Source organism: Entelurus aequoreus, linkage group LG02 (genome assembly GCF_033978785.1).
Source record: "Entelurus aequoreus isolate RoL-2023_Sb linkage group LG02, RoL_Eaeq_v1.1, whole genome shotgun sequence".
Lineage (NCBI taxonomy): Eukaryota > Metazoa > Chordata > Actinopteri > Syngnathiformes > Syngnathidae > Entelurus > Entelurus aequoreus.
In genome coordinates this window covers 45,470,625-45,492,530 of record NC_084732.1, presented here as the reverse complement: position 1 = coordinate 45,492,530, position 21,906 = coordinate 45,470,625, and the positions used below count along the sequence as shown (strand labels likewise).

The 21,906-nt window shown below is 41.8% G+C and overlaps 1 protein-coding gene across 2 annotated transcripts in view; it reads right to left on the bottom strand.

Annotated features, from left to right (window-relative positions):
- tcf12 (transcription factor 12) overlaps positions 1–4,404 on the bottom strand; it is a 206,672-nt gene extending 202,268 nt beyond the window's left edge. For both annotated transcript variants that reach the window (XM_062027644.1, XM_062027653.1), the window contains exons 1-2: positions 4,226–4,404; positions 3,436–3,524 (exon numbers count right to left, since the gene is read on the bottom strand). In XM_062027644.1, the coding sequence (XP_061883628.1) occupies positions 3,436–3,507 (72 nt within the window). In that variant the 5' untranslated portion in view covers positions 3,508–3,524; positions 4,226–4,404. The remainder of the gene's footprint in view (positions 1–3,435; positions 3,525–4,225) is intronic.
- Between the last annotated feature and the right edge of the window lie 17,502 nt (positions 4,405–21,906).

The window sequence follows — 21,906 nt, the reverse complement described above, 5'->3', positions numbered from 1 at the left end:
TACATCACCACTTGTTATGTTTGTTTGATATAAAGTACTGTATATACTGTGTATACAACGAGCTAATGCGACAAAATGTTGTTCTTATCTGTAGTGTAAAGTTCAAATTTGAATGACAATAAAGGAAGTCTAAGTCTAAGTATAGCACTTTATAATGCAGGGGTCACCAACGCGGTGCCCGCGGGCACCAGGTCGCCCGTAAGGACCAGATGAGTCGCCCACGGGCCTGTTCTAAAAAAAAAAAAAAAAAAAAAAAAAATTAAAAATTTTTTTTTTTTTTAAATTAAATCTACATAGAAAAAACACAAGATACACTTTCAATCAGTGCATCAACCCAAACAACCTCCCCCATGCACACTCATCCACTCACACAAAAGGGGTTATTTCTTTCTGCTACCAATATTCTGGTTCCCACAACATAGACAACACATCTGCAAGGGACACAGTCCCTGAAGCACACATGATTGTATAGGCTGCTGGTCCACTAACATTTTCATTAATTACTATTTTTTATGTAATTATTTTTATATTTTTTTACTTTCTTTTTTATCCAAGAAAATGTTTTTTTATTTATTTCTTATTTTATTTTATTTTTTAAAAAAGGGCCTTATCTTCAACAGACCAGGTTGTCAATGAAATTAGATTTGTTTAAAGGGTTTTTTAAACCAGACCCAGTCCAGATAATGTCCAAGTCGGACTCAGCAACACACACCTTCATTCAAGTACACAGAAAAAAATTAGGGAACACAACAGATTGCATATAATTTAGAAACAAAATTACATTTTCAAAATAAGCATTTATGTACAGTCCAGATTATGTCCAGGTCACTCAAATTAGGAAACACAACAACAGATATCATATAATCTATAAACAGAATTATACTTTCAAAATAAGCCTTTGAGGACTTCTCATCTTTTTTTTTATGTTTTTTGGCATCATTATCGTTTTCAACCATGTAACTTTCTAAAGTTAGAAAATACTGAATAAATGTTTTAAAGAAAGTAATACTAAGTGAATATCTGTTTTTGGCCTTAAAAATAAACATTTTACCGAATACTATAATTAAATTGACTAAATCATGATTGTCAATGAACTCTCCTAAAATAACAGAAACCACATTAAGCTTCATAAACAAACCAATCCTTAAACACATTTTTTCAACTTCCACCCAAAACAAAGACACAATATGACAATACCAAAACAAATGCAGGGTGGATTCAGGCTCCTGACAACAAAATCGGCAATCATCTGACTCTGTCATATTCCATAATTTTAACATTTTCCCTGTGGGTAAGAAGTTATAAATAATTTTAATTTGAAAATAACGATTTTGCACATCGATAGTGGTTTTATAGATTAGTTTGAATATGGCATCCCATGGCAACGGGCAGTCAAAAAAGTCCTCCCATTTTCCATTTGTGTTGTATGAGGCAGCCTTCAAAGATTTCTTTATTAAATAAAAATTATATATTTTTCTATTTATTTTAGTTCCTTTTTGCCAACTAGAATTTCTTATTAGAGGTTTACAAACTAATAATTTAGTAGTTCCATAATTAATTATTTGTTTCCATCTTTTCCCAATTACTCCAGTTAGTTGAAAAAATGAAAAGCTTGAGCAAGCATCACCATACATAGCTCTAAATTCATCATACTTCATAATTTTACCATTCTCATTGATAATATCATTGACAAAAATGATTCCTCTTTCAAACATATTTTTCCAAAAGAAAGGCTTTCCATCTATTACAATATTAGAGTTCATCCATATTAACTGCTGCAAAATATCGTCTCTTTTTTCTGGCACATAAAATTGAAAACACCACTATGAGTGGATTGTTTCCTTTATGAACCCCACCATGTTTCCCAGCAGACTCTCTGGGAGGGGATCACTTGTAAAAAAGGATACAATTTCTTTTGATACAGTACATGTTTTTTGTCCAACAGGACATTTGTGTACCACTCAATGTTTAAATACATCTTTGGAACAATTGATGCTTTTAAAGACAGACACATAGCTTCAAAGTTGAGAAGTTTCAGGCCCCCATATTCATACTCTTTGTACAAAACCTTTCAAACACAGAACACGCCTCACTGATGCACATCTGCAAGACTCACTCAGAGTTGCAGTGTCAAGTTACACACCAGAGTACAACACACTAGTTAACAGCATGCAATGCCAGGCTTCCCACTAACTGACAAAGAAACAGATAACAGATTTGGTGTCCAGTTCAAAGTGTGACATGATTTAAAAATTGGAGAGTTTACTTTTGTATTTTACATGAGTTATTATTTGTACAAACATGGTGCAAAGTAATTCATGATTTGTTAAAAAATGTTAGTGGCTAGCTAGTTAAAATGGGATATTGTGATTTCACAAGACTGTCTTAGAAGTGATCATTTGAAAATGTTCAATTTGAAAAATGTGCACTTAGAGAAAATATAAAAATAAAGTGTTGCATATTGATATTTATCTGTTTCTATATATATTTATTGTGAGAAATCATTAAGATGATCAGTGTTTCCACAAAGATAAATATAATTAATTATTCATAATAACAGAGTTAAAGGTAAATTGAGCAAATTGGCTACTTCTGGCAATTTATTCAAGTGTGTATCTAACTGGTAGCCCTTCGCATTAATCAGTACCCAAGAAGTAGCCCTTGGTTTCAAAAAGGTTGGTGACCCCTGTTATAATGTGTTCAAAGTGTACAAACGTTGACTAAAATATTGACATTTTCAAGGCTGTAACCCATTATTCATATTTATGTTGTTTCTGATGGGGAACTCTGCTTCACTATACAAACTTTTCCATTTACAAATCATGTTCAAGAACCAATTGGGTTCGTAAATCGAGGTCCCACTATACTTCATTAACTACTGTAGTTGTCTGTACTACAGTCTATTTTATTGTTTTTCAAACAAAATTTGTCATCTGAAAGTTTTTTTTTCTTTTTCCAAAGGGCATTTAAAATGTTTTGGATGCAATGCACAGATTCATTTGATTCAAATTCATTTCAACGAGACTAAATGGTCCCTAGTGTGTGAATGTTAGTGTGAATAGTGTCTGTCTATCTGTGTTGGCCCTGCGATGAGGTGGCGACTTGTCCAGGGTGTACCCCGCCTTCCGCCCGAATGCAGCTGAGATAGGCTCCAGCGACCCCCCGCGACCCCGAAAGGTACAATCGGTAGAAAATGGATGGATGGATGGAGATTTGAGATACGAGTGATCCGAGTTACGAGCTCTGCCGTGGAACCAATTATGCCCGTAAGTTGAGGAAACATGCAAGAATGAAGTATCACAATTGTGTTAGTCATCACCATTAATATATGCGTATTGATGAATGGCTAAATTCAAGTGTTCTCACACCTCTGAGCAACCAGGGCTGCCTGATTGACACCCACTCAGGAAAAAGTGGACAAAAAGCTTTGCTTACTGCACTAAAATCCAGCAGGTCGCTTAACTCCTTGTCAGTTCCAAGAGCGGCAATCCGCTGCTGAGGATTCATCCTGGCGAGCTTGAGACCTGTGGATAAAACACACACACACACACACACACACACGCGCACACACACACACACACACACACATACACACGCACAAGGAGGTCACATCACTAATGGTTTGTTTTGTGAATTAAATGCATGATCAGTGTTGTGGGTGTAAAATAAACACCATCATCTTTGAATGTCAAAAATGAACAAAAGGTATGTTATAAATAATGTACAGGTAATCATGCATTTTATACACATTTAAAAGCATTGTTAATTAAGGCAGGAGACGACAGCGTTGCAACAACATCTCTTTCCTTCACATTCTCTATGACAGCACAGTGCATGTTGTAAGACAGTTATGTGACAAACTGGTTATTATTACTTTAACAGAATACAAGGCTGCAAATGTTGTCAGCAATAATCTTACTAAAAAGTAACATTGCTAGGTGGCTTTCGCTAGCAGCAAATCCAGCTTCGATGTAGATTTTAAAGCACTAGCATGCTGTCAGGGAGCTTTTTGGACATTAGTTCAGAGAAGAGCGCCTCCTTCCAGCGAGTGACACGCTAATTCATTGGGGTTTAAATGTACGCAACACACTCAAAAAGAAACAAGCCAGCGACAATGTCACACCTTGACACAACACCACAAAAAGCCATTATAATCTTCGTCAACTCATAACTTCTTTCACAGGTCCGAGCCGATTTCGCCAACCACCCCCCCTTGTTATCTTACCTTTTTTCCGGGTAAAATTCCAACTAGGGTGATCTGGTAAAGACTTGCCTTCTTGCAGGATGCCTCTAAACGCTTAAAATGCGCATTTAAACTGCAAGAGCAGAGGGAATATGCTGTATTTGTACCAGTTAGTTTCCCTTAGGCAGACATTTTTTGCTGTGTGTGAGAGCCCTGGCACCGCGATGACATGGTGGGGTTGGAATATCCCTCCGCCGCGGAAGGGGACATGGTGCTATCGCTGTCCCTCTCACTCAGCGGGAGATGCTGCTCGAGGTAGCGGGCGGGGACGCGTCTCGCCTCGGACTGATCACCGTCGATGTCTCGCTTGGTTCACTTTGGGACATTGGTTTTCATTTGCAGGCTGCATGCATTGCACACCATTTTATCATCATCAAATCCAAATTAGTGCATTCTGATAAACACAAATGTGTGTCATGTAGTGGGACACAAACGCATGCGTTTTGTTCAGTCGCGTATTAACGTGGTGTAATATTTTGATTTAAATAAAGTTATATACTCCCACAAAACACAGTCGAGTGTCAATCCAGCACATATTTCATGTATGTAAATTTGACCAATGACAATCAAGTCTAATGCAAAACTTTTAATGCGACAGACAGATGGGCAATAGTTGCAATATAATGCAATCAAAAACATATACATTTTAGATTAGTCTTTATATGTAATGTTCGCTTTTTTAAAGCAGGGATCTTGCACCGTGCAGTTTAACTGTTTGGAACTACTTGTTCCTCCGCGCTGGCGAGAAACCAGACCAGAGGACTGCAGTGAAGTCAGCTTCATGGTGGCTTTGGCTGCCGGCCTCACATTTGATGCTTCTTGGTGCTATTTGGCAATTATATAGCAGGACAAAGTGACGAAACAGGACAAAATAGGAATTTTGTATTACCTGACAACTGAATTGACACATACCTCTTGCACTGATTGTGTTGCATGAACTTCAAATTGGTTTGAGGGACATAAGATCAAATACTGTATCCAATTGTTTGGTGAAAAGCCTCATAGACATTCTTTCAACATTTATTTTTTTGTTTTTGTATGTTTTCAGCAAGGACGTGTCTGCTTTGTTCCATGAAGTGAGAGTTGTCCTCGAATGACCCAAAAGCAAATGAAACAGGAAAAAAACAGTTCAGCAGGGTGGGTGTGTGATGGATGATCTTACAGGGACTGCAGTAAATTTGGTTTGCCCAAAAATTTTACATTATTTTTATCAAGTCGTTTTGCTCTATTCTTATCTAAAAATGCACCGGCGTCTTTACTGCTAATTACAATACTATGAAATACAAAAATAAATGTATGCCAGGCAAATGGACACTTTATATTAGTATGTTAACACAGTTTAAGTAATGTGCCTGCTTCTGAAGTTATAGAAACTGACCATGCCAAAACATTTTTGTGTGTGCCAAATGTGTGCATACAATAAAGTCTAAAATAGAAGTGGCCAAACTTTTTGCCTCCAAGGGCCAAAGTGAAAATGTGCCAATGGACCACAGACCAAACACAGTGATTTTAAGCGTAAAACACAAATATCCTTAATCTAAATAATAAAGTTCCTATAATTAGTGCCAATAACAATGATAGATGACAACTACTTAGTCTTGCGAACATGCCATCAAGACTGTGTGAGCTTTAGGGGTGTCCCTAACTTTTTCGCTTCCATTACGATTCTGGCATTGAATAATACTGATATTGATCCGATACGATATCAGAAGGAATCATACATACCGGTACTTTTATCTTGTTTTAGCATTGATGGACTATTAAGCAATCAAACAATGTACTAATATGATCCACTTCAAGAAACTCTTCAAACTTAAAGTGTTTCCAAAGTACAAATAAGAAGAACCACGATAAACATTCTGAAATTATTCATCCATCCATTCTTTCATTCTCAAAATAATCTCACTTATCTCATCATATGAAATACAACTTACTTCACCAATTATCATTTATTTATTTTTATTGTGATTACTTATGTAGTATATTGTGAATAAATTGAGAGCAGGAAGTGAACAAAAGTTTTAGCAACTGTTATGTAAAAGAAAAGGGGTAGGATTAAATAAGCTCTGCTTCTTCCTACTCCTTTTCGAACATGTTGAAAGGAGAAACTGGAAATTGTGATCTATCATGTTGTATGCTTGCATGTTCGAAATAAACTCAAACTCAACTCAACTTAACTCAACTCAAGCTAAAATGACCTGCATGTCACTTTTTTATGCGGCTAGACTACCCATCCATACATTTTTCCACCGCGTGTCCCTCTCGGGGTAACAGGGTGCGGCTGGAGCCTATCCCAGCTGCATTCGGGCGGAAGGAGGGTACGCCCTGGACAAGACGCCACCTCATCGCAGGGCCAACACAGATAGACAACATTCACATTTACATTCAGGTACATTTAAGTGTTGCCAATGAACGTTTCCTCAGGTCCATGTCTTTGGAGGTGGGAGGAAGCCGGAGTAACCGGAGGGAACCTACGCAGTCATGAGGAGAACATGCAATCCACACAGAAAGACCCGAGCCCTAACCAGCACTAACCAATGCCGCAGCTAGACAATGCTTCAACAAAATATTGTTGACATGTATAACTGACATTATTATGACACTGACAATAAAATGATTTATTGAATGATGTTAAAACAAATTACCTCTTTATTATTAACTGTCTGGAATGGACTTATGCTATCTTTACATTGAAGTGGAGTAGTGATTGCAGAGTCGTGTATAGAGAGAGTATGGCCAACCCGGTTTCAGGCAATATCCTCAATGATTGGTCAAAAGGCTCTCACGTGACTACAGTATAGGGTGCCATGACTGCTACCAACTTTGAGTTGATACTATGTGTTTGCGGCGCTTCCTCCTTTGTTTTTCAACGTGTAAAAATGCCCTGTCGTGCAGCATGTGGCTGCTCCACCCGCAATAATTGTAGAAAGCTTATACGTCGCTTTCCCCACAACTTGTAAAGAAGACATGGAAGTAAAGGTTCAGTGTCAACACTGGACAGCCACCAACTACAGCGTCTTGTGTGAGGTAAACACACGACACGTCTGTGTTTTATTCAAGAGAAAACACACAGAAGCTAATACAAATTATAAAAGAAAAAAAAAAACATTTAAGAGACGGTTTGACAAAATCAGACCATCTTTGAATCTCAGTAAAACTAAAATAATGCAATTCGGTAACAGTAGAAGAGAAATTCAAACACAAATACAAATAGATGGAGAAGACATGGAATGAGTCAAATAAACCACATTTTGGGTGTAAAAATAGATTAGAAAACAAATTGGAAATCCCATATTAAAAATATACAACATAAAGTGGCAAGAAATACATCAGTAATGAATAAAGCAAAATATGTTCTGGACCAAAAATCACTCTATATTCTCCACTGCTAGCCAGTGTTAGCATATTTGAGATATTGTGCAGAAATATGGGCAAATACCTACAAAAGTACTCTTATTCACTGATCAGTTAGAATAATACATAATGAGTGATACATACAGTGATTACAAATACATTGGAGGCAGCCAGCATAATGTCTTAATAATTGTTGGTCCATAGCTAATTAAGATTTTGGCAAAATGAGGTTGTTCTATGTTGTGTGTATTTTCTTATGTTTATTGCGCCATCGGGTGCGTGTTAGAGAGCCTGCTAGTCACTAAACACTGCATGAATGTAGCAGCAGAATGCGTCAAATATGGCTGCAAAAAAATACTTTCACGAAATAAAAGCACATTTTATTGTAAAGTTATGAGCTGGAGTAGGTTTGGAACTATATATAGACATGTTATTTTGGTTTATTTAGTCAGGAAAACTAAAGTGAAACCCACAGCATTTGCCTGTATCCGGCTGCACATGTTCTTGGTAGCAAAGATTGCGCCTGTTGTTTAGTTGGTCATACTCTCTTTATACACAACTCTGGGTAATGGGTTTTTTAGGCGACACCTAGTGGTCACAATAATTAATCAAGCTAATGACGCAGTAAGAAGTTGTATGATGCAGACACGTTTGTTTGTTTGTTTGGATAATTTCTAAAACGGTTCTGCGTTGTAGATGTCGTATTTATAAGTAATATGCCATCATATTTATTTTATATTTCTTTATATTGACAAACGTGGTGTTTTAGACCGAAAAATGTATTACATTATTACGTATGTCTACCTTGTGTGCTATTGTGTGCTTAGCTGTTGTATAGCTGCTAGCTCTTAGTCGCCTATAGCCTACCATGTTTACCTTTTGTAAATGACTTAACCTAAATACAAGAAAAAGACCAACCTTGCGTGCATATTGGAAACATTTATGTTAATTCGACGTTGAGTGTTGCACAGGTAAATTTGCTGCATGACTGCTTTTATTGGAGCTAATATTGTAAAGTTTTGATGCAAGGCTATATAATCCAATACTTTTTTTGCTGTCATTGAATTTGTATCTGATATCAACATCTGAACGGTATACCTCTAGTGAGCCCGAAAGAAGGTTATGAATATACATTTGGAAAGCCAACCTGTGGCGGGCCAAACCAAATGACTCGGGGGCGGGGGGCAAATTTGGCCCCCCCATCCACTTTCGGTACCATAGGCCTAAAACATGAGTTAACCTCTCAAGCAACAAAAGCAACAGTTATCCCTCTTGTCCTCTCCAGATGTTTTATTGAGTGAGCCCCGTAACACTAAGGAAGAGAAGGAGTAAGTCCACTAAATTTTGGCACTGTATACACTCACAGGAAGTACACATTGTGGCTTGCAGCCACAAAAAACATAACAGTGCTTTCTTGTGTGGCCCGTGTGTTTCATTTTGATGTCTAAACCTAAAATGTAAGACTGCATTGCAATAAGTTCAACGTCTTTATTTAATCCATTATAAACAATAAAAAGAGCGTCCATGCATAATTTGCTCAAGAGCACGAGTGACGAGTAGGCGGAATTAAACCTGCGGCCTTTCACTCACAGACTGCCTGACCACTAAGCAGTTGTCAAATTCGTTTTCATTGAGGGCTCCATCATACGGCCGATTGTAACAGTAAATAATATATGAATATAAATATATAAGGAGTTCCCTCATGATATTGTTTCACAATTACCTACGCATTTGATTATTATATATGTTTTTACATACAATATTTAAAAAATCGGTACATTTTATAGTAAAAAACTGGAAGCTTAGTCACCAGAATTTTACAGCACATTACTGTAAATGAAAAAACTGGACCAATACATGTATTGTTATTAATACAGTTATAATATAAGCCAGGCTTAAATTTAAGTATCTATTTTTTTTTTTTTTTTTAAATTTAGAGAATGCATGATAATAAAATATTTGTTGTCATGCAACTTTCTTTTTTTTTACATATATCCATATTTAAGTGTTACTTCTTTACTTCCATAGTCATATTACAAAACAGCTAGTGTTTTTCCAATTCAGTCTGCAAAGTAAAAGTTTGACTGTGTGTAGGCCTTGAAGCTTTGGAATGCAAAGGTTAGTCAAAACAACGAGGTAGGAGAGAACGGGGAGGGGGAAGCAGGGGCAGACCGGGTAGAGCCACGCATCTGGATGGGTTATGCAAGGCTGGTCTCATTATTGTCAAATATTTGGGAATAAACCACAAAATAGCAACTACTGCCTGGTGATCAATTTAAACTTCAGCTTATGTGCCATTGTAAGAACCTGGGAGAGACTAGCAATTTGAATTTCCCATTGGAGGAAGAGCTGGTCCGCGCAACAATTTGGGGGCTCGTCCGGGATGGCACGCTGTTGATTGACGACTTCTTGCAATCTTTTGCGTTTCACTTGACCATAATTAAACTTCCAGTTACTTTTCTTAATTTACCAGACGTTTGAGTTCACGACTTTACGAGTGTTGTAAACTCCCTCTTAACCCTTTCAAGGAACGTTCTCTTTTTTTTCTTTTTTCTTTTTGTGTGACCAGCCTGGTCACTGGAGCCGAGACTGTCCGAATATTTCCGAACAGGAATGGTTCCGTCGTGCTGGCAGACGAACACGAAGGCGTGGCAGAGGACGCCCACAGCAGGAGCCCCAGCAGGAAATACAGACAGGCCCCCTGCTGGACATACTTGTCAATGGACAATTTTATCAGTTCATGATTGACACAGGCGCTACACACTCACTTTTGAATGCAGTAGTTCCAAAGAAACTGTGTGCTTCCTTTTTAAAGGTTGAAGGCTTTGCTGGGGTCACAAGGATGTTACCTGTCATCAAACCACTTCCGGTTCAGATTGCTGGACACTCGCTAAAGCACCCCTTCGTGGTTGATCATCACACATCTTGCCTGCTCGGTAATGATCTGCTTTACAAATTGTACCCTGACATTCAATATCGCACAGAAGGAACCTTCCTGGTGTTACCTGACGGCACAACCACCGAGCTGCGACACCACTATAAAGGCTCCTCCATGTTTGTGCTCATGCCTCAACCTGAGGTACCACAAATGGCGGACATCTACTGGACACGCCTCCTCCCGGAAACAAGTGAAGGACAAGGGCTGCTCCTGCTCTTCTATCAGTGGAAGCCCTGGCTGGCCGAGCTGCGTCCGTATGTTCCACCACCTGATCCGCAACATGTCACCTTATATTATGATCGCCAATCTGATGAAACTACCAAGAAGTTTTTGACACCATAGCAGGAAAAGAGTGGCCTTTAGCCTACACTCACATCTATGCTGGAGCTCAGGGTGTGTCCGCTCATGTCGACTTCACTCCACAACAGAAAAAATTGTATAAAATGGACGCTACGGCAGTCCCACATTGTTCTCTTGCTCTTTGTCCCGCCTACCAAGCCAAAAACTTGGGTCCAATGACAAAACAGGGCGTATCTGCCACTGATTGGATTGACACCCAAATACCACACTTACAACATTCTGACTCAGTTGATATGTTTCGTATCTCCTGTTCTCAGACTGCTGACCTCGGGGTTCTACAACATCTTCAGGTCGCTCGAGAGCATGGACGAGAACGAACAGACCATCCTGAGGCCGCTGACTTGTTAAACACCCTCCCACTGAAGGTCTGGTCTCAGGGTCCCACTGATGTTGGTTTTGCTGTCAATGCGTCCCCTGTCTCTGTCAAAATTGACACCAGTAGTGTAGTACATGTCAGACAATACCCACAAAAACAACAAGCCATAGATGGCATTACAGATACCATCTTAGGCCTTAAACAATCTGGAGTATTGGAACCCTCCACCTCTGAGTGGAACACGCCTATTTTACCTGTTCCCAAAACTGGCACCTCTGTGTACCGGATGGTACACGATCTTAGGGCCGTTAATGAAGTCACAGTGACCCCTCCCATCCCTGTTCCTAACCCCTACACAGCACTCACCCATCTGACCACTGCACACTGTTATTTTTCTGTTATTGACTTAGCAAATGATTTCTTTTGCATCCCTATCGCTGGATGCATCAAACATGTCTTTGCTTTCACCTTTCACAGTCAAAAGCTGCAGTACTCCCGCCTTCCACAAGGTTGGAAACTGTCGCCTGGCCTTTTCAACCAGCAATTACGTGACAATCTGGCCTCAGTGGAGCTTCATGACGACACATTTGTTGTCCAGTATGTAGATGACATACTCATCGCTGCTCCCTCTCCTACCTCATGCCTGATGGCCACCCTAGCTGTTCTTTAGCGTCTGGCCTCAACGGGATACAAGGTCTCCCGTAAGAAATTGCAGGTTGCCCGTTCCCTTGTTCACTTCATGGGGCAGGAGATCTCCTCAACGGGGGTCTCCCTGTCCTCTGACCAGCGTCAGTCTATCTTATGTCATCCTAAACCTTTTTCTGTCAAACAATTACAGTCTTTCCTTGGATTGGCTGGTTTCAGCCGCTCCTACATTCCCTGTTTTTCTTAAAAACAGCTCCTCTTCGTGCCCTCCTCCGCACTGCTGGAGTCCGCAACGCAAATGCTGCCCTCCAGTGGACGGTTGAGGCCGAACAAGCTTTCATTGACCTCAAGCAACATTTGTCTTCTGCTTCTGCCCTTGCAGTACCAGACTACAAAATATCATCAATCAATCAATGTTTATTTATATAGCCCTAAATCACAAGTGTCTCAAAGGGCTGTACACAACGACATCCTCGGTACAGAGCCCACATACGGGCAAAATACCTTTCTACTTAGATGTTTCTGAGAGTGAAGGTACTGCTAACGCAGTCCTTTTTCAGAAACCTGAAGGGGGAGGTATAGGGGGGACCGCCACGTTTTAACCTACACCAGCATCCTGCTTGACCTATCTGAACTTCGACATCACACATGCTCGCAACATGCTTCCACTTTGGCAAAACTGATTGACAAAACGGCACACATTGTCATGGGACACCCACTTACAGTACTGACAAACCACACTGTCATTGCATATGTATCATCACATTTGTTTACCATGACGCCACTCAAACAACGCAGACTCGTGAAAATTTTGCAACAACCTCACATAACTTTTACACACGAAGGAATCAACGTGGCTGATAACATAAATAGTGGAGAACTACATCACTGTGAGGAGAGAGTTGCTTTGACTGAAAAGATAAGACCAGACCTGTTGACCACACCCATCCCAGGCTCTCACTGGCTGTTCACTGACGGCTGTTGTTTCAGACATCCTCAAAAGGGATTGCAGCCAGCATGGTCAGTGGTACAGCAGTCCAGCTCAGGAGAATGGGAGACCCTGGCCACCCAGACACTTGACGAACGGCTGTCGGCACAAAGAGCTGAACTTGTGGCTTTGACAGAAGCCCTAAAGCAAGGAAAAGACCACAAAGTGACTATCTTTACAGATTCGGCTTATGCCTTCATGTCAGCTGTCATTGACCTTCCTAAATGGAAGAGAAATGGCTTCCTGGCTGCTGAAGGACATCCGATTAAATTCAGGACAGAAATGGAAGCACTGGAAACAGCGCTGCTCCTACCTAAAAGGATAGGTATTGTCAAGTGCAAGGGACACAGTAAGGAAAAAGGGACAGTAACTGATGGTAACAACTTTGCTGACGTCGTAGCTAAGCAGACTGCTGGCTATGACAAGACTGGAATTATCATGACTGCCACTGCCGGTCAAACAGAACTCCTACATGCCCTGTCTGATGATGAAATCAGAAAACATCAGGAGCAGGCCTCACCACAAGAGAAAACTTTGTGGCTGAGAAGAGGCGCTAGACAAGACCCGGCAGGTCTTTGGCGAGGGCCCAATGGCCACCTGGCCTGGACCCCAGGAATTAGACAGAAAATGCTCCGATGGGCCCACGGTCCCGGACATGTGGGGGCAAAGCAAGCAAAAGCGAACTTGTCACTATGGTGGCACCCCTATTTGGAGAACATAGTGGACAACTATGTCAGATACTGCGATATCTGCCAGAACTTTAACCCTAGACCAACACTAAAACCAGAAATGGGGACCTTCCCCATTCCGGCACAAAATGGTGACGAATGGACGATCGATTACACTGACATGATCAATCCGGTACAAGGGAAAAGGTACTTGCTAACTTGCGTTGACAATTACAGTGGTTGGCCGGAAGCAACCCCAACCTCAAAAGAGGATGCAAAATCAGTAATTCAATGGCTTGTTAATGACCTAATTCCCTGACATGGTTTCCCCAAAAAGATTAGGTCAGACAACGGCACCCATTTCAAAAATACTCACCTAGCCTTGGTCGAAAAGGCTCTCGGACTAGAACACAGGTTCGGTTCGGTGTCCCATCCTCAGTCCCAAGGTAAGGTCGAGAGAATGAACCAAAACATCAAGACAAAATTGGCTAAGATCTGTGCACAAACCAAATTGAAGTGGGTTGACGCGTTACCATTGGCTTTAATGACCATCCAAATGTCCATGAACAAAACTGGTTTTTCACCCTATGAACTGCATTCAGGTCAGCCCTTCCCAGGACCAGCAGCCCCCCTGGAAGGAGGAATCAGCGTAAAACCAAAATGGTACTTTGATCAAATTCAGAATTTGTGTAATAATTTCTCTGCACAGATTCGTGGACAACAATCCACTACTCCAGGGACCCTCCCTCCCGTTGAGTGGGTCAAGCTCAAGGTCATCAAACGCAAGTGGACGGAGCCCAGGTGTACTGGTCCCTTCAAGGTCGTGGAACGGACGTCCCACGCCCTTCGACTGGCTGGTAAAGGGGACACCTGGTACCACCTCTCCCTCTGCACTTCTGCTGAAGAACCTGACAGATCACCAGCGGATGTCATTGCTGACATCGCCACATCATCTGCCCCTCTTGACCCCCTCGCCACATCATTTGCCCCTCTTGACCCCCTCGCCACATCATTTGCCCCTCTTGACCACCTCGCCACATCATCTGCCCCTCTCGACCCCCTCGCCACATCATCTGCCCCACAGCCCAGAAGACGACGCTGAGAGAGAGATTTTCTACCTACATTACTCTTTTCAACTTCTATATTGTATATCCTTATTTGAGACCAGCCTTTATACTCGAAGTTATCCAATTTCTCTTGCTTGTTTGCAGCATAACTATCTGTGTCATTACATTAAGTGAAAAGTTTGATGTTTATCCCCGTTTTGTTACATGAATTACTCTGATTTTGATAGACAAAAGGCAGGATGTTACACCCAGTAGTATTCCCTGACGGACTGGTGTTTGGGCTTGTTCTACTGTCCTTGTGCCTCAGTCCTTCCTTCCCGACGACAGTGACTGACAAGTGTCTTAGAACATAAGGCGGACTTGAAATAGACTGGGTCAGGGGGGACAGCAAGACTTATTTTTTTGACCTGTGCAGTGTGATTAATTGCGGGGGGAAAATAGTTCGTACCGTGGTAGTAACCTCTATCTTTGTTACGACTTAAAACTGAACCATTGGTGTCGGATGCAGACAACATACTCTAGTGGTTGGTGCCCCTCATGGACGAGGGTAACCCACTACACAGGGCCCTTGGATTACCATAACCCGTATTATTTCCGCATACCTCCACTATTCGAAATTATTCTGAGAGGGATGACCTTTCAGAGGAATTTTGATCGTTCCCAGAACCCCCTTGCTCTTACAATTGCCAGAGCGGGTGTTATGCCTAGTCCCTTTTATGTTGTTTTGGGGGTTGAACAGACTGGTACAGACCCTAAAGGGATTATTAAAATTAATATCCTTGAGAGGGCATTAACTACCTTTGCCCCCTCTGTAGCACCTAAAGTGCCACTCCACCTCGTGGTGTTTCAAAGGCTCTCACATCTGTGCGTGCTAATGACATCACCACCGAAGGCCTGGTAACTTTGACCCTAGGAGCGGGTGCAGACAACCTGTGGCTCAGGTGGATGCCAAAACCTGGGTGACTGTGTTGCTTGTTCCGCTGGACGTCCCTTTCCCCACACTTACCCCGCCCCTTTTAAGTTGACTGACATAAATGGCTCAAACTGTCTTATTTCCTTGTTTTCTGAACTGACGCCGCCAGGGTGCGATTTGTTGGCTAGTGTGTACCCTCCTGTTGACAATTCCACCCAACTTCTTCCATTTGTGGCCCAAAAGATGAATTACACGTGTTTTCAATAGAAAGGACCCTCTTCGTCCCCCAACAAATTGGGTGACATTAACCCTTCCTGGTGCACCACACTGATAGATGGCTCAAGGATAGGCCCTTGGGCACGAGCTGACTTATTCTGGTATTGTGGGGAGCACAGATTGTACATTAGAGTCCCAACGTTATCTGTAGGGCTTTGTGCTATGGTTAGACTGGTGACTCCACTCACCCTAGTGGGTACCAAATTAACTCCCCTTGTAACTCCTGTCTCAGCGGCCTCTCTAACTCCCCGCCGACGCCGCCATGTTTTATCTCGGAGGAGTGTAACGGGCTCCTTCGATTTGACGAGAAACCCTGATGGTGTTTACTTTGATGCAATAGGCCAACCTAGGGGGGCCCCTCACAACATAAATTGTGGTGTGAATCCTGTGCAGGTTTCGAAAACCTTCCTATCATTGGTGCTATTTTCCCTGTGACTGCTACTAAAAATGTTGAACGCATTAACTATGTTTTTTATAATCTGTTGAGACTGACCAACCTGACTCGTGACACCGTTGAGGGACTTGCTGAACAACTTGCCCCAACCTCCCTCATGGCCACCCAGAACCGCATAGCCCTTGATCGCATCCTAGCCAAGGAAGAAGGTGTCTGTACAATGTTTGGTGACCAATGCTGTACTTTCATTCCTAACAACACTGCCCCCGATGGTTCAGTTCAGAGGGCCTTAGGGGGCCTCCAGGTTTGATTCAAACAACAATGGCGGCATGCAGCGAGGAGTCGTGCACTGACATTGATTCTGCTATTGCAACTGTTTTGCGACATCGATCATCTACTGACATTGCTGCGTTGTTTCAGTAAAAGTTCTCTAACTTTTCGCTCTGTCATTGTGCCGCCCTCGATATGTAGGAATATCTTGGCTTTACCCTAACACCTTTCCTTGATCAAACACTCTGAAAAACGTCTTCTTGTCCACAGGTTTGTTGACCGTAAAAAGGGTAAAACTGAAAACATACAAGCAGAAGAATGCTTACATTACAGACATGCACACACAGCCAATTACACACACACACAAGCCCACTACAATAAAACATGCATTATGCTGTGTATTGAACTTAAATGGATAAATAAATGCCACAAAATATGTAATTTAAGTGCTCTACAGCAAACTAGCTTACTATGCTAACATTGTGAATTACGAAAATTAGCATGACTGACTTTTGGCCATAAAACGTCCCAAATTACATCACAGCCAACAAATAATACAACTCAATCAAATATTAACATACTACTCAACAATATACACCGATGATACTTTGTTTGGCATGAGATTCGAGCAGATGAAAACGTTTGCAATCGTCACCAAACTAGCCTCAAGTAGACTTGAAAGGAACTCCTGGTTCTCCATTGCTAACTTGGAAATTACTGTAAACTAGGCAATGCTGCCTCCCGCTGTCTAAAGGAGGAAGTGCACCTCACTGTTGAATTCCAAAGTGAACTTAAACACTGGTTTTACATATATCATCAATAAATTCAACAAACAAGACAGAACGCTCCCCACCTGGCGGATTAAGCCGCCACTACCAAACTGTCCCAAAGGATACTATGGCTTCTCTGGTGCCATAAACAGGATTGTCTCTGTGACTGGCCGCAGGAACACTTTGGTCCCATCCTTTCTGGAGACTTTTATCTCCACTTTGCGAACTCTGCCATCTTTGCTTGGGAAGACTTGTGTAATTAGTCCTAAAGGCCAATGGTTTCTCTTCAGTTGGTTATCTTTGAGGAGCACTACACTTCCAGGCAGGAGGTTAGGGTGGGGTGAATGCCACTTCCTTCGTGGCTGAAGTGTGGATAGGTATTGCTTCTTCTATCTGTCCCAAAAGGTTTGAGCCAAATGCTGGACTTGACGCCACTGTTGCTTGTGGAGATCATTTACCCAGTCGCCTACGGGAGCAGTTGAGGGACAGACCTTTTGTGTGAGGAGTGTTGCTGGTGAGAGTATTTGGGGGTCATCTGGGTCGGTGGACACTGGTACAAGAGGTCTGGCATTGATGATATAACCAAAAACGACCTTGCTGTCTCTGTAGAAAGTGATGTCAACCTCCATGTCCATCTCTGAGGTGATGAGCTCGGCAAGCTCCACCGCTAATAGTGCAGAACAAAGCTCAAGTCTAGGGACAGTTTGTTCTGACAAGGGTGTAAGCTTGGCCATTCCCATGAGAAAGCCCACGTGGTTGGTTCCATTTTTCTCTGTTAGTTTTAAGTATGCAACTGCGGCAATTGCCTTTGTGGAAAAGTCACAAAAGATGACCATCTCTCTTTTTGACACCGCTGTAGGAGAGGCCTGTGTGTAAACTCTTGGGATCTGGAGATTGCTGAGATCTTTCAATGAGCATCGCCACGTTGACCATGTCTCTTCCATTTCTTGAGGAAGAGGTGCATCCCAATCTCTGTTGATCTGCATGAGCTCACGCAGGATCAGCTTGCCTTGTATGGTGACAGGGGCAAGAAATCCTATGGGATCATAGATGCTGTTGACAGTTGACAAGACACCTCTGCGGGTGAAAGGCTTTTGCTCAAAAAGCTACTTGAAAGGTAAATGTGTCTGACGTTAGATCCCAGTTAAGTCCCAGACTACGTTGCATGGGCAGGGTATCTGAAGTGATGTCTAGGTCCTTTAAGTTGATGGCATGGTCCTGAGATGGGAATGCATTCATAACTTCTCCTTTATGTGAGGCGATTTTGTGAAGCCTCAAGTTTGAGTCTGACAGAACCTCTTGCATCCTCTTGAGCAGCTTCACTGCAGCTTCGATGGAGGAAAGTGACGTTAGCCCGTCATCTACATAAAAGTCGCGGTTTACAAACTGCTTTACAACGGGCTCTGCATTTTTCACTGACTGTCTTAAACAGTAGATGGCCACTGCGGGAGAGGGACAATTTCCAAAGACATGGACCCTAATTCTGTATTCCATGATGTCTTCAGATGAGTTGTTGTTTCTGAACCATAAAAACCTGAGATAATTGCGGTCATCTTCTCTGACTAAGAAACAGTGGTACATCTGCTGAATGTCTGCTGTTATGGCTACAGCTTCTTTGTGAAACCTGAGGAGTACCGCTATAAGGGTGTTGTTGAGGTCGGGTCCAGTTAACAGCACGTCGTTTAGTGACACACCATTGTATTGGGCGCTGGAGTCAAACACCACACGAATGTTCCCAGGTTTCTTTGGATGGTAGACACCAAAGGCAGATAAATACCATCTTTCTTCATTAGATGTGAGTGGGGGAGCTATTTCAGCATGTTCATTTTGAAAGATATTTTCCATGAAACTAAAAAAGTGCTCTTTCATCACTGGTTTTCTTTCGAAGTTGCGTCTCAGAGAGGAAAAACGATTCAAGGCTTGAACTTTGTTGTCAGGAAGCTTGGGCCTTGGAGTCTTAAATGGCAGCGGAGCTACCCAGCTGTTGGTTATGTCCTTTTTCAAACCCCTCTCCATGATTTGCAGGAAGGCGATGTCATCAATGGATGGACCGACTTTGTTGTTATCTCTGGTCTGCTGAAACACTGTAGAGCCCACGTCATCTTGCTTATATTTCTTTGTGAAGGTTAACTTTGAGTATTCAGGGCTTTGAAACTGGCCATGTCTCTCCTTGACTTGAAATACATTAGGACAAGGTTTAAAGACTGTGGGACGCCTTTGTTCGGTCGTAATGGTGTTTAAGTTATTCACTGTGGTCGGCTTGTGAACATCTCCCAAGCAAACATTTCCAACGATCACCCATCCCAGGTCAAGTTTTTGGGCATAGTGACCATCGCGTGGCCCATCAACCTGTTTATGCACTTTGTGGACAGAGATGATGTCTCTTCCAAGGAGAAGCATGATGGACACGTTAGGATCCAGCTCTGGGATGAGGTTAGCAACTGATTTGAGGTGAGTATGGTTGGCTTCAGCATTAGGTGTTGGGATTTCTGATCTGTTTTTAGGTAGATCATCACATTCCAGGAGGCTTGGTAAAGAGAGGCACACTTTTCCATCCATAGATTCAATTTTGTAGCCTGAAGCTCTTCTCCCAGTGGTTTCCGTCACTCCAGAGCAGGTTCGGAGTGTGTATGGAGCTGAAGGATTTTGAATGTTGAAGATCTCAATGAACTCTGAACAAGCAAGGGACTTGTTACTTTGCTCGTCGATGATTGCATAAACTTTCAGGGATTTCTCAGGACGGCCACTAGGATATATTTTAACAAGGCAGATCTTTGAGCAGGATTTGTAGCTTTGATCGCCACCACATACTGTACATCTGTACATCGAGCACTGACCTCAGTTGAAGGTTCTGAGTCTTGCTCCCCGCCAAGCTGTGTCAGGGGCGTTGGGACCTGGATCCAGGATGAAGTGCAGAAATGTGCTTTGCGCTCTCACACTCAGTGCACTTAGTAATAAATGTACAGTTTTTTGCTATATGTTGAGTGGATGTGCAACACTTACAACATATGCCATTCTCTTTCAGGAATTCCTTGCGTTGTTCCAACGGCATTGTACGGAAGGTCCGACATTTCTGGAGCATGTGAGGTTTTTTATGAATAGGAGATAGGCTCCAGCACCCCCCGCGACCCCGAAAGGGACGAGCGGTAGAAAATGGATGGATGGATGGATGGCATTGTTTCTCTGGATCATCAGCTTCAAAGTGTTGCTTGTCATTAATAGGAGGGGCAGTAGACTGGAAATCGATCTTATGAACTGAGACTTCTCTATTTTGGATCTGCTTCCATTGGACTCTGTCTGCTTTTGAGGTGTCAATTTGACCTGCAAACTTGAAGCCTGGGTCATTCCTAATTATAGCTTGTTTTCCAATGAAGTCAACAAAAACATAAAAGGGGGGAAATGTTACATTGTGTTGTAATTTCTAGTTTGTGCCAACGTTGAGACACTTTTCTTGAAGGTTGAATGGTAACTTTTGAACTAATGGGTTCATCCCACGCGCTGTGTCCAAATATGCAAGGCCAGGCAGGTCTCCATCTTCCTTGGCTGCCTCCAATTCTATGAGAAAATCACTCAACTCATGGAGCTTTGAATAGTCTCTGTTGATGATTTTAGGGAAGCTGTGGATTAGGGATGTCCCGATTCAGGTTTTTGCACTTCCGATCCGATACCGATGTTGTTTTTGCACTTCCGATCCGATACCAATACTGGCCAATACTGGCCTATCCGAGCATGTATTAAAGTTTAAAGTTTTTTAGCCTACTTAGTTGTCAGATTCATGTTGAAAAGGGTTTTAGTACTCTTGATAACAACTAGCCAGCTGAATTAGGTGAGTTTGAATAATACACAATGGTTGGTAACAAGAAACTGACCTGTTTATTCAATGATAAACACAAAATAGACAAAATTATACATGACAAACAGAAATAGCATCATTGAACAGTCAAAAAGTGAACAGTATAAAGTGCAAATAATGCTGTAAACATTATTGAAAAAAAAAGCAAAACACACAAACAACCTGAGTGGGATAAAATGTCTATAACTCAGCATCAATACTTGCCCTTGAACAAGTGTAAACTTTAAAAAAAAAAAAAAAAAAAGACTACACACTCCCTTCAATTGTTTGCCCCCCTGACTGCAGTCCGAGCATAATGGGGAGATGTGTTGTATGGTGCATCGAAAGCCCACTTTACTCACGAGAGATAACGGCTCATAATACAGAATTATTTCCTCTGCAATGACTCTAGTTATCCCCTGGGCTTTAGCACTGTTCAGTGGCAGTATGTCACGCTTCGCGAACGTTTCTGTCAGAGTTAGTTGGGTAGGACCTTTCTTTTTCTTTTCGTCAGTTTTCTTTAGAAATTCTTCATATTCTTTACGGTGGTATTTCGCTAAATGCTGATCAGATTTGTTGTATTCAGAATCAGAATCAGAATCAGCTTTATTGTCATTACGCAGGGTAACGAGATTGAGGCCATTCCATACAGTGCGATAAAACAAGTGTACACTCTATACAGAGGGTGAAATGAATATGTACATGAATATCTACATGAAACAGGGTGGTTGGTGGAATGGGTTATTGCACCGAAGAGAAGGCAGTTATGAGGGTCAATGGGGAAGTCTGTTCAGGGTGGTTATGGCCCTGGGGAAGAAGCTGTTTTTTAGCCCGTTCGTCTTGGTTTTAATGCACCTGTAGCGCTTCCCAGA